The sequence below is a fragment of the Marmota monax genome, unplaced genomic scaffold (assembly GCF_021218885.2).
Source record: "Marmota monax isolate L192 unplaced genomic scaffold, Marmota_monax_Labrador192_F-V1.1 WCK01_AAM20220418_F8-fsc00205, whole genome shotgun sequence".
In the NCBI taxonomy this organism is placed as follows: Eukaryota; Metazoa; Chordata; class Mammalia; order Rodentia; family Sciuridae; genus Marmota; species Marmota monax.
This window is the reverse complement of record NW_026692417.1, coordinates 2,526,800-2,545,503: the sequence shown is the minus strand read 5'-3', so window position 1 is coordinate 2,545,503 and position 18,704 is coordinate 2,526,800. Positions and strand designations below refer to the sequence as shown.

The following is an 18,704-nucleotide window of genomic DNA, read 5'->3' as shown; positions in this document are numbered from 1 at the left end:
GAAATACAAATTCAAATAAAACATTATCATTCCCTCACTGGTTTGGAAAAAAATTTAAAGATTGGTAGTATGCAGTGCCGGTGAAGAGATGAAGAAATAAAGGGGTGGATGAAGCTCAGTGGTAGAGTGTTTGCTTAGTATTCCCCAGGTCCTGGGTTAAATCCCTAGTACTGGAAAAAATTAAAAAATGAGCAGGGCTTGGTGGTGCACACCTGTAATCCCAGTGACTTAGGAAACAGGCAGGAGGATCACAAGTTCAAAGCCAGCCTCAGCAACTTAGTGAGACCCCATCTCAAAAAATAAAAAGGGCTGGAGATGTGGCTCAGTGGATAAGTGCCCCTGGGTTTAATCCCCAGTATATTCCCCCCCAAAAAATAATAATGATAATAAGAGATGGAGAAATGGATTCTTGCAAATCCTGTTGCTTCTCTGGCCAGCAATTTGGCAGTATCTGTAAACATTGCTCCCCATTTACATAAAAGGTGGGCAATTACCAGAATAGTCATCTCAGCATTGCTTGCAGCAACCCAATGTGGGTTCCACACTATGGAATACAATTTAGCCTTTACAAAAGGTAGTAGCAAGATAGAACTGGGAAGGAATTCCAACTGACCAGTATGTGTATTGCTTTGGAAAGATTTCCAAGACCGTTGTTAAGGAGACAAAAACAGTCTGGAATATGATATCTACAGCAAACAAAACGAAACTCTATGAGAATAAAATATAAAAAGACCTGGAAGTTTGGTGACCAAGAATTCCCCTGTAGAGAGGGGAGAGGGAGAGGGACTGAGCTGATGGATTTTTTTATTGTGGTATTTGAGTTTTTTGTTTTTTTTTAAATAAAGGGTATGAATTCTTCTGAAATTATACACACACACATATACATTTCTCTGTATATATTTTTTCTTTTTCTTTTTTTGTGGGGCTGAGGATTGAACTCAGGGCCTCACACATGCTACACAAATGCTCTACCATTGAGCTATATCCATTCTCAGTCCTATTTTTTAATAAAATGCATTCACTAAAAGCATTTAAGGCAGGATTTAGAGATATAGTCACCATTCGATAGCTATTATAATTGTACATAAAGGCATAAAAATGCCTAAGTTCAATAGTTAATAAAAATAAACATCTCATAAACTACATCATTAAAATGTCCAAGGATCCATTAAAATAGTCTGTCAAACTGGGTACGGTGGTGTGGTGGTGTATGCCTGTAATCCCCGTGGCTTAGAAGTCTGAGGCAGGAGAATCACAAGTTCAAAGCCAGCCTCAACTGTGGGAGGCCATCCTCGCACATGATTTGAGTTACCTCCCTGGCTGGGTGAGAGGCACTTAGACACAGCTGTGTCAGAGCTATTCCCCACCCTTCTCCTCTGCTTGTCCGTGCAGAGGCGTGCCTGGCCACTGCCCCGAAGATCCAATCGTCGCCCCTGACCTTGGGATGCTGCCCCCCTTAACCTTCACTGGATGGGATTTTCCCTGGAATTTTTTGTTCCCCAATAAAAGTCCACTCCCTGGCGTGTTCTCTCTTTCTCGATAGTCTCTTCTGTAAACCCCGCTACAGCATTAGGTGGCTGGAGGCAGGAGCTAGGAGAAGCCATCTAGGAGCTGGTGTTAAAGGCAATAAGAGTCTCGTCTCCTTAATTTAAAACTCCCTAGCATTTACTCATGAATCGAACCTTCTTTTATGAAGCCAGCGCTGGTCACATGGCAGACTCAGCAACTTAAGGAGGCCCTAAGCAACTCAGTGAGACCCTGTCTCAAAATAAAAGATTAAAAGGGTTCTGGATGTGTCTCAGTGGTTAAGCACCCCTGGGTTCAATCCCTGATAATGAAACAAACAAAAACAAAAAGCTTAGTTTTAAATATAATTGTTATATTTATATAGAAGAAATAGAAACATGTTTATATATAGAATTGTTATATTTTTATATAAAGAAGCCTACTTCTTTTCTTGCTTTCCTCTTGCAATTTCTCCACCCCCAAAACCCAACCCTAAAAGCCCCTCTTTCAAGACACCTTTAAGTCAGCTACCTCTTCTTCTTTTGCTGGACACACTCCTCAAACTCTCACACTGAGAAAGGAGGCTGGCAAGTTCAAGGCCATCTCTATCAACTTGTCAGCTTTGTTCACTTTTCCAACCCTTCATCCCAGGTGCTGGCATTCTGAGTATGTCTCCAGCCCTAACAAGTCTTTCCTTCTTCTTTCCATCTATTTCACCTCACTGACAAGACTATCTTGAGACATCGCCTCTGGCCAGTAGATGACAGAAGTCTCTCAAGTTCCCCACCTCTTCCCACAACTTTGCTGAATCTAACCATCATTCACTTAATAAATCTTTATCAGTGGGCTGAGGATGTAGCACAGTGGTAGACCACTTGCTTAGTAGTGCAAGATCCTGGGTTCAGTACTGGGGAAAAATCTGTATCAAGTAATCTGAAACAGATTTGGTGGGGGGGGGGGTGACAGAAAAAAAAAAAAACAGTTCCTGATCTTAGGCAATTTGGTAAGACACAATAATGAAAAATGACAAATGTAGTGTAATGTTAGGCAGATGTCAGTCCATGTAGTGGGAGGAGGGGAAGAACATAGTGTGTGTGTATCTAAATCCACCCAAATGGATGGGTCAGGTGCCCAGTGCCCTGAGGAGGCCAGATACCCCACCTTCTGCCCAGGGCAAGCCCAATCACCTGATGGACCCTTCTCTACTTCCAGAGAACACTACTCAGTAATGATTCCCTTCTCAAATTGCCTTTTTTCTTCATTCTTTCCCTACTCTGCTTCTCCTTCTTGGCATATAAACATCTTTAGGATTTTCTCATCTCTTAAAACCTCCCCCATCTAGTCTGTTCCTCTCTAGACTCTACCTTATATCTTTGGGGAAGGGAACTTTAGGGGTACCTCAACACACAGCTGGGAATAAGGGAATTAGATATATATTTCCCCAGAGGACAATGTGACATCATGTATCAAAGACCTTAACAGCAGGACATTGTGGTACACAGCGACTCCGGACTAAGAAAGGAGGCTGGCAAGTTCAAGGCCATCTCTATCAACTTAGTAAGACCTTGTCTCAAAATTTTAAGAAAGGCTCAGAGTGCAGCTCATTGGTACAGTACTTGCCTAGCAAGTCCAAGCCCCTGGTTACAATCCTCACCACTAGGAGGAGGAGAAAAAAAAAAAAAAAAGCCAGACCAAAGAAGTGAAAGCAGGGACTCAAACAGATACAAGCCAGGTGTGGTAGCACATACCTCATAATCTCTGCAATTTGGAAGGTTGAGGCAAGAGGATCACAAGTTTGAGGCCACCCATGGCAATTTAGTGAGACCCTGTCTCAAAATAAAAAATTAAAAGGCATGGGGACATAGCTCAGTAGTAGAACTCTCCTGAGTTCAGTTCCCAGCATGGCGGAGAAAAAAAAAAAAGCTCAGATACTTGTATAATAATGTTCATAATAGTATGATTCACTATAGCCAAAAGGTAGAAATGACCCAAATGTCCACGAGCAGATGAACAGATAAACCAAATATGGTATATACAGTCAGTGGAATATTATTTAATCTTAGAAAGCAACGAACTTGATGGACACAGTGGCATATGCTTGTGGCATATGCTTATAATCCCTGCTACTACTTGGATAGTTGGGAAAAGAGGTTCAAAGCCAGCCTGGGCAACATAGCAGATCTCATCTCAAAAAGAAAAGAAAGAAAAAGAAAACTGGGGTTGGGGGAGAACAAATATTACATGATTTCTCTTAAGTGAGCAAAATCGAATAGGCAAATTTACAGATAAAAAACAGACTAGAGAAAGAGGAGGAATGGGGAGTTACTATTTAATAGGTGCAGCAAATGGACAGTAGTCGTGATGGGTGCATAATGTTGTGGATGTATTCAATACCACTGAAGTATACATGTTAAAAAGTTTTAACTCGACATGTATACATGTTAAAAAAAAAATCCAGTGCTGGGATGAAAAAAAAATTTTTTCAGGGGCCTCAAACATGCCAGGAATCCACTCTACCACCGAGATACACTTTCAGCTAAAATTGTAAATTTTACATTATGAGTAATTATCATATTAAAAAAATCGCAAGTTCAAAGCCAGCCTCAGCAATTTAGCTAGACCCTGTCTGTAAATAAAATATATAAAAAGGGCTGGGGATGTGTCTCAGTGTTTAAGTGTTCCTGGTTTCAATCCCTAGTACCAAAAACAAACAAAGGGTTGGTGGTGTTGCCCAATGGTTAAGCACCCCAACGATCAATCCTCGGGACCACACACACACACACACACAAAAAAAAGGAAATATAGTCCATCATAAAACAAAATCCCCCAGCATGTCTTTAGAAAAAAAAATAAATTGGAAAAATTCTTATAAGTTGAAATTTTTCTTTTTTTGGTTCCTGCTTTTCTTGGGCCTTAAGACTGCGCTGAATCTTTGTCCCTGAAGTGCTTTCCCGAAATTATCAAGGTCCCACACTATCTGGACCGCACTCTTCATGCACTGGATGACAAATAACTTGTCTCCTTGTATGTTTTCCTGACTAATACAGAGCTGAGGGCGCTCTACTACTGAATTACATCTCCGACCCTTTCCTTTTTTATTCTGAGACAGGGTCTCCCTGAGTTGCTCAGGTTGTCCGCAAATTTGCGACCCTTCTACCAGCCTTCCAAGCAGCTGGCGTGCTCCGACTCATAGAGGAATTCTTGGAGATCAGAAAGACCAGACCTAACTGATCCCACTATCCTAGAATTTGGGGCACGTTGCAGAGGAGTAATGAATCCCATCAGCCCGGAAGCGGGAAACCTCTTTACCCAGTAGCGCCAACCAGAGAAAACCTTCCAGAAGGGAAACCACGCCCCTTTCTCAAACACCTCCCTCAACTCACTCCTCCCCTCTTGGCACTGCCTCTTTTCCAGACAGCCTAAGGCCCCGCCCACCAGGCGTGCCATGCAGGGAGGGCCACGATCCCGCCAACAATGACTCCGCCCCTCTTTCCTCTGAGAAACCTGTCCCTTTTATTTAAAGAATACGTTTACGTCAGCCCGCCTTACGTAGCTTTGCGTCATCAGTGTAAGGCGCGGAGGAGGGATTTCCTGTCCCTAGTTTAACAGCTTCCGGGAAAGGCCGGAAGAGACCGGACCCTGAGCAAAATCGAGGATTGCCCGCCCCTCCCCCGGCCCGAACGGGAAGACGAGTCCAGGGGTTGTCCTGGTGAAGTCAAAACATTTAGCCTGGACTTTTCAGGTGAGGACCTTCTTCCTATCCAAGCATAGTACCAGTCCAAGTTCCTTTTAATTTCCCATGACTCCCCGCGCCCTCAAGCCCCGCCCCTAGTTCCCCAGCCCCGCCCCGAAGTTTGAGGGGTGTGGACGGTTTGTGACCCCCCTCTCCATCATCGACTGAGAGATCTGGGCTTGAGCTCTGCGGCCTGGACCCGGTAGCCCTTTGGCTTCTGGGGCTCATGGACTTCACTCCATTCCCGCGAAAATAAGACCGCCCAGACGCGGAGTCTGCCTCAGAAAAGGCCGGGTCCGGGACCCCTCCTTACCGTGGTCAGGGTGGCTCACAGGCTGAGGAGAAAGCAAAGGCCTCCGAGGCAGAAGACTTGGGATCCTACCCGGCCCTTCCCCACGACAGTTCCCTGTGTCTGTGCCAGTCGTTCTCGTCTCTCTCCGCCGCAGTTTCCTTTTCTGTAAACCACGGTTAATGGCATTAACCTTCTTACTGTCGGGGGTTAATTGTGGGAGTGATACATAATTCCTACCATTTGTTTATTGAACATTTGCAATGTGCCAGGCACTGTGCTGATTATTTTGCTTCAATGATTTCACGTCATCTTCAAAACAACCTTATGAGGTAGGTACTATTTTTAACCCATTTTACTGATGAGAAGGCTAAGTCTCTGGGAAAGATGATCCAGGTTACATGGCCAGTAAGAGGCAAGATTATAGTTTCGTTTTGTTTTCTGACTTCAGGGTCAGTCTATTAAGTCAGGATGTGTAAACTCTTCAGATGTTGATATGTTCCACAACTCTTTTTGAAGTAACTACGGTGGCATTATGCTAGGCTCTTAAGTACAAAGAGAAAAATACATGTGAGCCTTGTGTTCTAGAAGTCTAATAAATGGACCGGTAGATAAGTATAATGAAATTTTATAGGTGCTGTGAGAATAGTCTGATAATGATAATCGTCAGATGGATTTGCCCAGGGACAGCTGTGAAAACAGATTCTCCAAGGGAAGAAGTAGGTATTCCAAGGACCAAGCAGAAATCCTTCCCGTGTAAGAAACTGCAGAGTGAGAACCTTCACAATATGAGAGACTGAGTTAGTGATAGTGAGAGCTGTTGTGGAATCATTTCCAAATCAGTTACATGTAGACAGCGGTTTTTGCAGTTGTGAGCCCTCAGTGACCCAGAAGGGTAGTGTTTCTGATGTTTGTCCCATAGATTTCCCCAGGGCCTGTCAGAGAATTTGAGAGGAGGCAGAGTTACTGTTTGCTTATGGCTCCTAAAGAATTGTCCCTTTAGGGTAATCTAACTCTTCTGTTGACAGTAGATTAGTTTTCTTTGGCCCCTGACATTTGGGTATGAACTGTGACAATGAAAGAGATGGGGCTCTTATGAGACAGTCCAACAAGGGTGACTGTATAACACCTCCAGAGGAGCTCCAAAATAAAGTATTTCAGGCTTTTTAGTCTCTCAGAAGTTAAGTTGGAGGCTGTTTAAGGGGCATATTTGCTTGACTAAGTGTTAGAAATCCTAGAGAAACTCCAAGTTCAAAGAAGCAAATGTTTTACCCATCAACGACCAAAAGAAAAAAGAAAAAAAAGCAGTTGCAGGAGACACAGCAGCAAGGTTATGAGGCTTTCCTCATAGGGTAATGATGAGAAGGCTGATGATCTGTGCTCATTGTGGGCATGACATCTGTGAGCTAGTTTTCTAATAGTGCCCAAGGCCAAGTCCTTAGCTTGAGGTTGGAAGTCTAGAGTACAAAGTGAAATACATGTGATCCTTGTGTAGGTTTGTCGTCCCCCCGACCCCACCCCACCCCAGAATATTGAACTCCACTTATTTTCAGGACTGGCTTAGTTCAAAACTTAAACTAGGAGCCTTATTGCAACCCCTCTGGCTCTGCTGATGCTATTCCCCTTTGTTCCTGCAGCGTGGACCCAGTCAGCAGCCAGACCATGGAGCTCCCTGATGTCACCCTCATTGAGGGTGTGGGTAATGAGGTGATGGTGGTGGCAGGTGTGGTGGTGCTGATTCTAGCCTTGGTCCTAGCTTGGCTCTCTACCTACGTAGCAGACAGCGGTAGCAACCAGCTCCTGGGCACTATTGTGTCAGCAGGCGACACATCCGTCCTTCACCTAGGGCATGTGGACCAGCTGGTGGCAGGCCAGAACACCTCAGAGCCTACCGAACTTCCCCATCCATCAGAGGGTAATGATGAGAAGACTGAAGAGACTGGCGAAGGTGGAGGAGACTCCACAGGGGAACCTGTTGCTGGGGGTGGTGTGGAGTCCAGTCTTGAGCATCTCCTTGACATCCAAGGCCTGTCCAAAAGACAAGTGGGCACAGAGAACAGCAGTCCAGAAGCCCTGCTGAGATCTGAGGATAGCACCTGCCTTTCTCCCAGCCCCAGCTTCATCAACGTTCGGCTTAAGTTCCTCAATGATACTGAGGAGCTGGCTGTTGCCAGGCCAGAGGACACTGTGGGTGCCCTGAAGAGGTGAGTGGGTTGAAAAGTGGGAAGCTGCTCATGTCCCATGTCCCAAGGCTTTGTGTCCTCTGAGGAGACTGGTGCAGAATTGAGAGCAGCAAGGGGTCATAAAATTTGGCCCCTACCAAGGGTGGAGAGGAGACTTCCTTAGAAATCTACTCATCAGTTTTTCCCTTTGCCCACCTTTGTTGGTCCAGGCCTGTTTGCCCTGTTATGCCTCAGCCTCTCTTTCTTTTTCATCCTTTCAGCAAATATTTCCCTGGACAGGAGAGCCAAATGAAATTGATCTACCAGGGCCGCCTGCTACAAGATCCAGCACGCACACTGCGTTCTCTGAACATTACTGACAACTGTGTGATTCACTGCCACCGTTCACCCCCAGGGGCACCTGGTACAGGCCCCTCAACTTCTCTGGCACCCTCGGCCACTGAGCCACCCAGCCTTGGCATCAGTGTGGGCAGTCTCATGGTGCCCGTGTTTGTAGTGCTTTTGGGTGTAGTCTGGTACTTCCGGATCAATTACCGTCAGTTTTTCACAGCACCTGCTACTGTCTCCCTGGTGGGTGTCACAGTCTTCTTCAGCTTCCTCATATTTGGGATGTATGGACGATAAGGACATAGGGAGAAAATGAAAGGCATGGTCTTCCTCCTCTATGGCCTCCCCACTTTCCTGGCCAGAGCTGGGCCCAAGGGCCTGGGAGGGAGGGGTGGAAAGGATGTGGTGGGCACCCCATCCATAAGACACAGGAGGCAGGTGTGGGGCCTCCCCTTATGTCCACAGGGGTACAGACATTCCCCCCTGTGCAAGCACAACTCAGGTAGAAACAAGGATGTCACCTTCCTATACTTTTAGAATCCTGAAGGAACTCATAGCCAAAGGCCAAGCTGAATGGAAAGGCTAGGCTTTGAGTCCCTCCCAGCTGTGGCCCTAGCCCTTCCCTGTATCTTGCATGTCTATCCCTCAGCACCCAAGGCCACTGCCAGGGCAGCTCAGCATGACCCCTGGCATACTTCTGTAGGGATCCTGGAGTATCCTTCCATTCCTTAGTCTAGTGTCTTTTGAGACAGGGATGAAGGTTGTGCCAGCTCACCCTACAGGCACCTAGCTGCTTCCACCTCCTCCCTCTACCCCTGTAGCAGGAATAGGGTGTTCCCCCTTTTTTTCAAAGCACTTTTTTTTTTTAAAGAGTCTTCTACAGAGCTCAGTCAGGAAGGGGGTTGGGGCACAAGGCCAAGCCCCTAGCATTGGGAGAGGCTAGGCCACAGCTGCTGCTACCCTAGGCCTAAGGCTGTAAGCAAGACAGCACTGGCTTTCAGCCAGCATCCTACCCTGACTTCCAAGGACGAATTCTGGGTATGCTTCACTCAGCCCTGGGCCCTTGCCTCTGGGACACTTGGATGGAGGGTTAGTGTCTAACTAAATAAAAGTTCCATTTTGTGGCTATGGAGCCTCTTTCTGTGACATTGAGAATGGCTTTGCTCTGCCCCCAGCACATGGTAATGAGGGTGGGTAGGCCAAGCTACCAACGGGAGATGCAGTTTATTTACACCAGCAGCCATGGGGGCAGAGAGAATACACAGCGTTTACAAAGTTAGCTACCTGTACAGGATGGATTACATATGCAAAAATAAAAATCTCAAGACCACAGGACAGCGTGAGCCCCACCCCCCTCCCCCAATGACCCCAGCATGCGGTAATGCCAGGCGGGTGGCCCCTGGGCATGCGGGGGGGGGAGTGATGCATGGAAGGAAAAGCCACCGGCCATGGAAATTAGTACAGAACCCCCCCACACACACTCAGACACATGATAGGATACAGGGCGGACGACACCTAGCCGGGGCGGGGAGGATGGGAATTGAAACCCACACAGCCTGCTGTTAGAGGGAGGGGGCGGGGAGCTCCTAGCCCCTGTTCAACTACATGGTAGGGGGGGCACTCTCCCCAGAAGGGAAGGGGTTTGCTCCCTCAGGGTCCCTGCTGGACCAAGCCCATCTCTTACCCAGCCTGGGCAGGGGGCTCTGCCCTGAGGGTGGGCCAAGGAATAATGGGGAAGGTTATGTGGATAAACCAGTTCCCAAACTACTCCCCACTTCTCCCTCCTCTGACCAGAGGGGGAAAGCAGGAGGCCAGAGGGGAAAGGGTATGTTAGGGCCTGAGCTACAGCTGCCTCTCAGAAGGGAGAGTGGCCCTAGGCCTTCCTCCCTTCACCTTCAACCAACTCCCAAAACTTCATTTGGAAGTGGCTGGAGGCCTGCTGAGATCCTCCTCACCCTCTGGCTTCCCCTTAGAGGGAAAAGGCTATGGAGGGCCAAGACCAGAGGAGCCCAGGCCCCAGGATTTATTCTAACTCCTGCCAAAATTGGTTTGGCTTTTTAAAAAATAATCACAATGCTTGGGTTAAAAACCAATTTGTAACCAGGCATCAGCCACAATCAGAACCACCCCAGGGGGAGACTGGGGTTCCAGACAGGGTATTGCTGCCCTATCTCTGTTGTTCCCTTAACCCTCTAGGATCCCTAACCCAAATCAGTCCAACCAGTCCTGGGTACTAGCTACCCAAATGTGGGAGTGGCTCCTCCTGGGAGAAGGGCAGGGGACATGTCCAGCAAGTGCCAGATAATTCGGCTCAGGGTCAACTCCATCCCTGTGTCAGTCAGCTCTGCTCCCAGCCCAGATTGCAGTCCTCCAGCTCGGCTCCTGGGGGTGGTGTTGCCCGCGTGGAGGTGGGACGGTACATCTTTTCAGGATGTAGACCAGGCAGGTGGGCACACTAGCATGACAGTCCCAGAGAGGCAATGATACCCCTTCCCTCTCCACTGACAATCCAGGGCACAGAGACCACCCTCTTCCCACCCTACTCCTAGCAAAGGGGAGAGGCACAAGATCAGGATTTTCCTCAGAGCCCCAAACCACAAATACAGAATAAATAACTTAAAAGCGGCGAAGGAAGGGGAAACAGGGCAGGCTTTGGAGGCAGGAGCATTGAGAGGAACTGAAGCTGGTCAAGGTGAAGGGGTGGCAAGCAGCAGCTGGGAACTCAGGCTGCCCCAGCAGGGCGGTGGGGCAGGGTGGGCAGGAGGAACATGGGGCCACCCCAGGAGGGTGAGGCTGGGCCCCTTCCTGGGGCAGGGAATGAGGTAAGAAAACATTTCAAATAAAGCAGCACCGTTCCCTCTCACCTTGGGGCCCCACTCCTCACCAGCCCTGGGTCAGGGAGGGATTGAAGGGGGGAGTTATTTTGATACGCAGCTCCCTCCTCCTATCCTCCCCTTCCCATTCCTTGAAGCTGTAGAGGCTGGAGGCCCTTTCCTGGCACCCAACAACAAAAGGACAGCTCCTGCTGCCAAGGAGGCCCACGGGGATTGAGGGGAAAGGGCTGCCCTGTGAGGCAGGGAAGGCGGCGGCAGTTCTGGACGCCTACCTCAGCAGACAGCACTCTGTGCCTGCCACCCCTGGGACTGGGGGCACTTGATAGGATGCTGCACACAGACAGGACACACCCAGCCCTGCCCCTCAGCTCCAAGCACCGGACCCATTCACATTGCTGAGGGCAGCCAGGGGAGGCCCCCTCCAGGCTCAGCTTCTAACCCACAGCCTCCCGGGTAGCCACAGTGCCCCTCGGCAGGGCTTAGTCCAGTTCCTGGGGTGGGGGACAGGCAGTGCACTGGCACAGTGCCCAGATCAGGCCCCTGGCCTAGCTGGACATCCAGTAACTCACAGAATAAATAGGAAAACTGCCTCCCCACCAAACTTATGTCCAAGGCATAATAAGTCCAGGTCTGAGTCCTGCACGCCGAGGGGTCGTGCTCTATTGCAGAGGACCCTGACACCCCCCAGGGGTGCATAAATGGATCCTCTGCCTGCCTGGCCCACCAAACTTCCCAAGCCCAAACCCCCAGCAGCCGTCCATTTGCCAGGCTATGCCACCTGGGTGGGGGTTGGGAGAGAGGGCTCTGCTCAGCCAAAGGCTATCCCTTGCACCCAAGTCAGTTGATGTCATCATAGATGCTGGGCGTTGGGGGTGCCGGTGGCTTTGGCTTCTTCTTCTTATTGGAGCCCAGGCCAGAAGCAGTCCCTACCAGGCTCAGATGGGATTTCTTTTTCTTGGTTTTCCTTGACTCGGAGCTGTTGGTACCTGCAGAGAAAAGTTATAAGGGATGACAATAGGGCTGTGGCAAGAGAGGTGTCAATCGGTTGAGTGTGGACAGAAAATTCCTGGGACCCAACTGTATCACATACCTAGACCCCATCCCTGATTTTCACTCGTCTTGGAGGAGCCTGAATCAGAGGGTGAGAGATCAGAGGAGCCGTCCCACTGAAGCCGGCTGATCAGGGCCTGGCTGTCAGTCATGTCAAAGCTGTCATTATCCAGGGAGCTCTCAACCTCCGGAAGGACTCTGGAAAGAGAAGGCGTCAAAAAAGGGTTTTAGGGATAACCATCACCATCCTAACCTGCTACAACCCACAACCTTCTGAAAGGATCACTTACGCTGAGGGCCCGAGGAAATAAATCCGCACAGTTCGCCTCTGCTCATCCGTATGCTGGGGGCAGCGCAGAGACCTGGTGGGGACATAATTATCAGACCCTGACAAAATAGGGAAGGACCTGAGGAACTCAGGGAGAGCCCCTCCCCTCAGCAGAGGCCAAAAGGACAGGGAAGGGGTAAGTGGAGAGACCCCAGATGGAAGCCTAAGGCCTGATCATTGAAGGAAGGGAGGGAAAGGGCGGGAGCCCCACTGCTCAAGTCCAGGGGTACTCCTGACACATGATCAGCATGAGTGTGCAGGAGGGGCCCCAAACCCCTTTCTAGGTTCTGTGCTCACCTTGTGCACATCTTCTTGGTGTGTTCAGAAATCACCCCACATTGCTGGAAGAGGAATATAAGCTGAAAGGAGGGATGGAAGGAAACCTACTCTAGATACTAGATGCTCCCTTCTGCATCAAGGATAGACTGCACAAGCAGAAATGGCCCCAGGGTGTCAATACAGTCCAGACCTCTGTGGGCCAGGAAACCTACTTCTAGAGTAAGAATTCTATGGCTCTAACTGCTGTCACCAGCCTCCTCCAGGGTCTTGACCTGTCTGTGGCTCCAGCCCACTCCCAACAGCCTCCCCAGCCCCAGTTCCTCACCGTGGTGAGAAGGCTTCGCAGCTCCTCTGGCCCCAGGGTCTCATAGCTGATCCCAGTTGAGTTGCTATACTGTGAGAACCAGAAGTGCAGGTCAGAGAAGTAAAGAAGCCACAGACAAAAAGGGGGCACAGAAACTGGGGATGTACATCAGTGGTAGAGCACTTGCCTAGCACATGTGAGGTACTGGATTCAATGCCCAGTAAAATACACACACACACACACACACACACACACACGAAGGAGCAGAGGATTAGTCCCTCCTATTCCTGCCTCTGTGATAGAAAAGTTTTTCCCATTGAGTCCTTTCATTCCACCTGTACACATATAAGGGAGTGGGACGCAGAAAGAATAAACACAAGATTCAAACAGCCCAACTAATGCTTCTGGCTGTCAACATTCTGATCCTACTTATCCAAATCCCAGCCACCTCATAAAGACAATGAGGAAGAGCATAAGGGGGGCAGCCTATACTCACCTTAAAAGGATCCGAATTGCTAAGTTCCCCTGAAGAAGAAAAAAGAAGGGGAAGGGTGTTTGATGCAGAGGTACAGACAGAGAACCCTGAAAATAACCAGAGAGGAAGTGGGGGTGACAGAAGGATCATAGGCCCTCCCTCCACACCCCTATCCCCCACCTCTCCCTCCACCCCAGCCCCACAATGAATCCCAGAAGACACAGCTAGCAGCACCCCTGTTGCTCCAGCCCCACTTACCATTTTTGTGTTTTAAAGACTTGGATCTTCGAGGGGAATTGGGGTTCTGGAATGGGAGATACCATAGCTTTGGGGAAAGGGCAACGATAAGGGGGAGCCGAGAACCCAGGGAAGGAAAAAAGATTTGACAAAGAATATCCTCAAATTCCTACTCTTCTCCCCCATTAAGAGGCCTGTCTGCCTATTATTTCCTCCCCCATGCCAAGGCCTCTGTTGCCTCCCTGCCCACCACAGACACACCCTCATCCCCAAACCCAGAGGTGACCAGTGACCTCAGACTTGAGTCAAGACACCTGAGGACTCCCTGCCCAAAGGGGAGGGTATCTGTCCTTCGCCCAAATTTCCCCCACGCTCGCCCCGGCTCTCACCTTGTCTGATTTTCTTTTCTTGGCTGTGAGGGTGAAAGGATATAAAGCAAGGTTACTTTAAAAAGTCTTCAATCTAAGACTATTTTTAAAAAATGCAAAAACACACTCCCCCCCTTATTTATAACAGTAATTATGATCAACGTATACTCAATTCCTGCTTGTCCACCTCATCCCAGTGTCCCCCAAGACTCCCCAGGTCCCCAAACACCTTTCTTCTCCGAGCCATAAGACCAGTCGTTGTCATTGATGTCATCATTATCCTCTTGGTCGCTCTCAGACTTGTTCATGTTGTTGCTATTGGCAATCCTGCCAAAGGTAGGGGAGAGAAAGGTTATGGTGCCTACAACTTTTAAAGGTACTGTGGAACATCTGGGGTCAAGAACAACCCACCCTCTATATTCTACAAATGCCCTAGGGGCCTACAGGATGCAAAAGATGAGCAGCTCTAGTTCTATCCTCACCGGCGGTTGGCGATTCGGCTGCTGTTCCGCCCCATTCCCAGGCACTTCTCCAGATGGGGAGCAAAGCGGGAGGCGGCAATGCTGCGGCTGCAATTGGGGCAAACACACTCCTTGCTCTTCCACTGGTTGAATACCTGTCCAAAGATGTCCAACCCCGGCTGGTCCACGATCTCTGGGGACAGGAGAGGCGTGGCGATCAGGGTGGGCAGGGAACCCTCTCCTTGTACCCACCCATGCGTGGTCCCATGGCCTCTTCAAAACCCCCTGCCTAAACTAGCAGGAGCTCCAGGATCCACATCTAGGGCAGTTTCCAGAGAAGAACCCTCCATGCATTCTTTGGGCAGGGCTAGCTAGACTACTCTCCTTCTACCCTGAAGCTCACCAAAATCCTTCATGCTATCAGGGTCTGTGTCGTCCAGGAAGAAGTAGCCACACTTGACAGCTCGGTGTACCTCAAAGCAGAATCCCAAACAAGAATCCTCGACCAGGTCCGCATATATCTCCTGAGCGATGGCCTGAGCCCCAGGGGAAAATATCCACAGTCACAAGAGTCACAGCCCTCTGGACTGCCAGTGACTCTCGCCAACCAAATCTCCTGGCCCTGGCCAAATACCATGCTTTCTTTGCCATTTTCCCCATCTTGATTTTGAATTCTTTCTTCTTCCCTGATTGTTGGGTCTTTTCAGCTGGCTATTCCCTTTAAGGAACAAGGCTGACTATCCAAATTCCTCTTTGGCGTGGATGCCAGATATAGCGACGTAGAGACATCAAGAGAAAGAACTAGAGGCACACGTGGGGGAGCCCTCACCTCTAGTTTGCTGTTATCCAGGCCAGACAAAGACATTTCCTCCATTTTCATTTGTAAACTCTTGTGGAGACGGTGCTCTGACTGCTCATAGCACAGCGGGCGGCAACACGGCTGTACACATGGGGATGGGGGTGTTGATGTGAGTACAAGGTATCTCTGACGACTGCCACTTCCCCTCCTCACCTCACTGCCCAGGGCTTAATCCTGGCATCAGAGTATCTCCCTCCCCAAGGCCCAGGACCACTAAGCCTGGGTAGTCCCTCAGAGACTAAAAACCAGAGGTAGCCTAGTCCTTCCCAGGCCTGAGATCAGGCCCTGGTCTCTACTGCCAATCAGAGTCTGGGTTTCTAGGAGGCAGCAGCTCACCCCAGGTCCCCAAAACTCAAACCCCTCTTTGATACCCATGGTGCAATGCAGCAGGGGGAGGAGAAGGAACTCTAAGGCCTCAAAGCAAACCCACAGGGTGTGGCAAAGAACTGCACAGAATCCTAAAGACACCCCCTTCCCTAAAGGCTCTCCTCAGAGTCACCTCTGCTTTCAGCCAGGATGTCCACTTGGGGGGGTACTGCTACCAGAAGTAGGAATGGCCCTAGGACCCTACAACCTTCACCCCACTGTCTTCCCTTGAAATAAGCCTGCCACTGCATGGAGACGAGCAGAGCTCAGACAAGCAAAGTCAAAGGGGCATTTCCAGCCACCTGGAGCAGAAGGGGGTACAGCCCTGTGGGCTAGCACTAGAGGAGTGGGCACTCCCCTTACCTGTTCTTCTTTTAGATAACACCCTCCCTCCCTCAGGACCAGCCCGGAAGTCTCTCCAAGAGCCCCAAAGTCCAGAAACCCCCACCAAAGGATTCAGAAACAGCGCCCACAGTCCGGGGGCCCCTCTGAACGGTGGGTACGAGTTTAAGGAGCTGCCGGCCTAGAGTGGGGTGGGGACTGACAAACGAGCCAGGGGCACTGGGAAGGGTAGGAGGCCGGGCCGCGGCTCTTCCCCCGTCCCTGCGGCACTGCTGCTGCATCATACCGACTGGGGGGAGGAGAGTCGAGCCGCCCGAGGCCGGCGCCGGGCCGGGACAGACCGACCCCCAGAGAGTGGGCAGAGTGGGACGCGTCCCGGCCCCTCTTGGTCCCCGCCTGCCGACAGCCCCGGCCGGCCAGGGAGAGGAGTCCAGGAGGGTGTCTATTGTCCCGGGGGCTGGGGCCTGGCTCCCTAACAAAGGCCCCGCGCCCCCTCCCCGGCCGGCCCTGCCCCGCCCAAGGGGGACCCAGCCAGGGGGAGAGCAGGGGGCCCGAGCCGGGCCGGGAAGCCGGGGGAAGCCGGGCGTTTCCGCGTCGGCCCGGGGGGAGGGGAAGGGGCGCTGACCCAGACCTGGGGGGGAGGGGGCCCAAGCCCCGCCTCGGGCCCCGCCCCCCGCCCCCCACAGGCCCCTCCCCCGTTCCCGTCTCCGTCCCGTACTCACCCCGCCCGGGGGGCCGCGCCGGGGCCCGGCGGCCTCTCAGGGCCGCGTCCTCCGGCGGCGGCGGCGGCGGCGGCTGCTCCGGAGCCCCATGTCCGTCGGTCCGTCCTCGCCTCTCCCCGGGGCCCAGGGCCCGGGGCCGGGGGGTCGGGCCGCCCCCCCGCCTCGCCGCCTCACCGGGCGGCCATGGCCCCTTCCCCTCCCTTCTCGTCCCGTCGCCGCCTCCTCCTCCTCACCTCACCCCGCCCGCGCGCAGTCCGCGCGCCGTCCGCGCGCCCCTCCCCCCGCCCCCCACTCCAGCCCGCCTCTCCCGGGCGGGGGGTGCGGCGCGAGCCCGGAGCGCGCGCGCGTGCCGCGACCGGAGGATGGATGGATGGAGCGAGCGAGAACGCGAGCGTGCGCGCGCGCTCCCCTCTCCCCCTCCCTCCGCGCGGGCGCGAGGCCAGGCGCGAGCGCGCTCCAACCTCCTCCTCTTCCTCCTCCTGCCCCTCCTCAACACCCCGCCCTCGCCCTCCCTTCCACTTCCTTCTTTCGCTTTCGCGCGCCCAGCGACGGCTCGCGCCTGCTAGAAGGGCCCGAGCGCGTGCATCTGCCCCGCGGCCGCAGCTCGGCAGCATTTGCTCCAGGGGGCGGGGACCGGGAGGGGAGGAGGGGCGCCACGCCGCCGTCCAAAGTACCGGCGGACAGGGCCGGGGGCGGAGAAATAGGCGGGGCCTTCGTAGACCACCCCAGCCAATCGCTGTGTCGTCTCGGCACCGGAGGCCCAATAGGACGGGGGTGGGTGGGGCAGCGTTCAAGGTGAGGTGCGCGGTGCGCTGGGGGCGGAGACTTTGTGCCGTCCCGGCCGGCTCAGGGGCGGGGGCAGCGGGTGGCGTCGAAAGAGAGCGCCGGCTCCCAGCCGAGCCTGGGACGCCTTCCGGCCCAGGCTCCTCCGCCCTTCCCTCGGGGCTCCCCGCTCTTTCCTCTCCCCCCCCCTCCATTCCGCTCCCCACTTTTACCCCGAGGCGTGCAGCCACTTCTAAGAAGAGGACGGATTTGAAGTGGGGCGTAGTTACGACCTCAGGGCAGAAAACCCTTGGAGCCGAAGAGGCTCGTTCACGCTCGTTCTCCCGGTTTCTGGGCGGGTCTCAGCCCACTCCAGGCCTGTGAACCTACAAGCTAGCTCCCGCGATGAGGGTCCGCCGCTGAGGGCGGAGGCCGAGCTGCGCTCCTCTGAGAGAAGCGCCTTTTCAGCTCTCATCCTAATTTAGATCCCACACCTGCTCGCCCTTCCTGCTTCCGGAACTCAAACTGGACCCCCCAGTGTCAGCCTGCCTCCCTGACACTGGCCCGACCCTTCCTCCGACCCTTCCTCCGACTCATTGCTACTCACCGGGGTGTGAGGGAGTGCACATTCCGCACGCTTTTAGTCCCCTTTACCTTTCCGGACGAACGGACCTTTTCTCAGCCGCAGTAGATGCCTAGACTGGCATTTCCATCAATCTTGTCTGTTGCCCTAGAATGATTGTGTGACAGCCCTCTTCCCTCAGGAGATAGGGTTAAAGTCTGAAATCACATATTTGAGACCATGATTGGATCTTAGTTTTCCAAGGAGTAGGATCTGAATTTAGCTCAATGGATTTGGCAAGTGAATTCCCTGTACCTCAGTTTCTAACATTGTCAGTGGGTATAAAAACCATAAGGATTAATAAGCCAGAGCCTGAGATATGTAGGTCAGTGTAAATGCTTGATAAATCTTGGCTGTTATTCTTTTTTTCTTTCTTTTTTTGGTACCAGGGCTTGAACTTCAGGGGAAGTCGACCACTGAGCCATATCCCCAGCCCTATTTTGTATTTTAGTTAGAGACAGGGTTTCACTGAGTTGTTTAGCACCTCTCTTTTGTTGAGGCTGGCTTTGAACTCTAGATCCTCCTTGCCTCAGCCTCCCCAGCCACCGGGATTGCAGGCGTGGGCCACCCCTTCCGGTTTAGCTGTTAGTCTTAATGCGCTGCGGGTGCTGGGATACAAATATGAAATATGACAGTGTGCTTCTTCAAGAAGCGTAC

The 18,704-nt window shown here is 51.7% G+C and overlaps 2 protein-coding genes across 7 annotated transcripts; one reads left to right on the top strand and one right to left on the bottom strand.

Moving 5' to 3' along the window:
* The first annotated feature begins 5,095 nt into the window (after positions 1-5,095).
* Tmub2 (transmembrane and ubiquitin like domain containing 2) lies at positions 5,096-9,164 on the top strand. Of its 3 annotated transcripts, XM_046442823.2 has the most exons (4): positions 5,125-5,248; positions 5,801-5,860; positions 7,166-7,732; positions 7,972-9,164. In XM_046442823.2, the coding sequence occupies exons 2-4, from the start codon at positions 5,826-5,828 to the stop codon at positions 8,333-8,335; spliced, it is 966 nt and encodes a 321-aa protein (XP_046298779.1). In that variant the 5' UTR covers positions 5,125-5,248; positions 5,801-5,825; the 3' UTR covers positions 8,336-9,164. The 3 variants fall into 3 exon arrangements, with proteins under 3 accessions (XP_046298780.1, XP_046298779.1, XP_046298777.1); XM_046442824.2 differs by lacking the exon at positions 5,801-5,860 and having other exon boundaries at positions 5,096-5,248; XM_046442821.2 differs by lacking the exon at positions 5,125-5,248 and having other exon boundaries at positions 5,336-5,860.
* A 79-nt stretch (positions 9,165-9,243) lies between these two features.
* Positions 9,244-16,856, bottom strand: Atxn7l3 (ataxin 7 like 3). 4 transcript variants are annotated; one of them, XM_046442816.2, is made up of 13 exons: positions 16,664-16,856; positions 15,204-15,314; positions 14,778-14,910; positions 14,396-14,567; positions 14,143-14,240; positions 13,935-13,957; positions 13,567-13,633; positions 13,330-13,415; positions 12,855-12,923; positions 12,548-12,591; positions 12,213-12,284; positions 11,963-12,120; positions 9,244-11,858 (listed from the first exon to the last, which is right to left on the bottom strand). In XM_046442816.2, exons 2-13 carry the CDS (start codon positions 15,252-15,254, stop codon positions 11,710-11,712), a joined length of 1,122 nt encoding a protein of 373 aa, XP_046298772.1. In that variant the 5' UTR covers positions 15,255-15,314; positions 16,664-16,856; the 3' UTR covers positions 9,244-11,709. The 4 variants fall into 4 exon arrangements, with proteins under 4 accessions (XP_046298772.1, XP_046298774.1, XP_046298775.1 ...); XM_046442818.2 differs by having other exon boundaries at positions 13,567-13,612; positions 16,664-16,855; XM_046442819.2 differs by having other exon boundaries at positions 13,330-13,358; positions 16,664-16,852.
* Between the last annotated feature and the right edge of the window lie 1,848 nt (positions 16,857-18,704).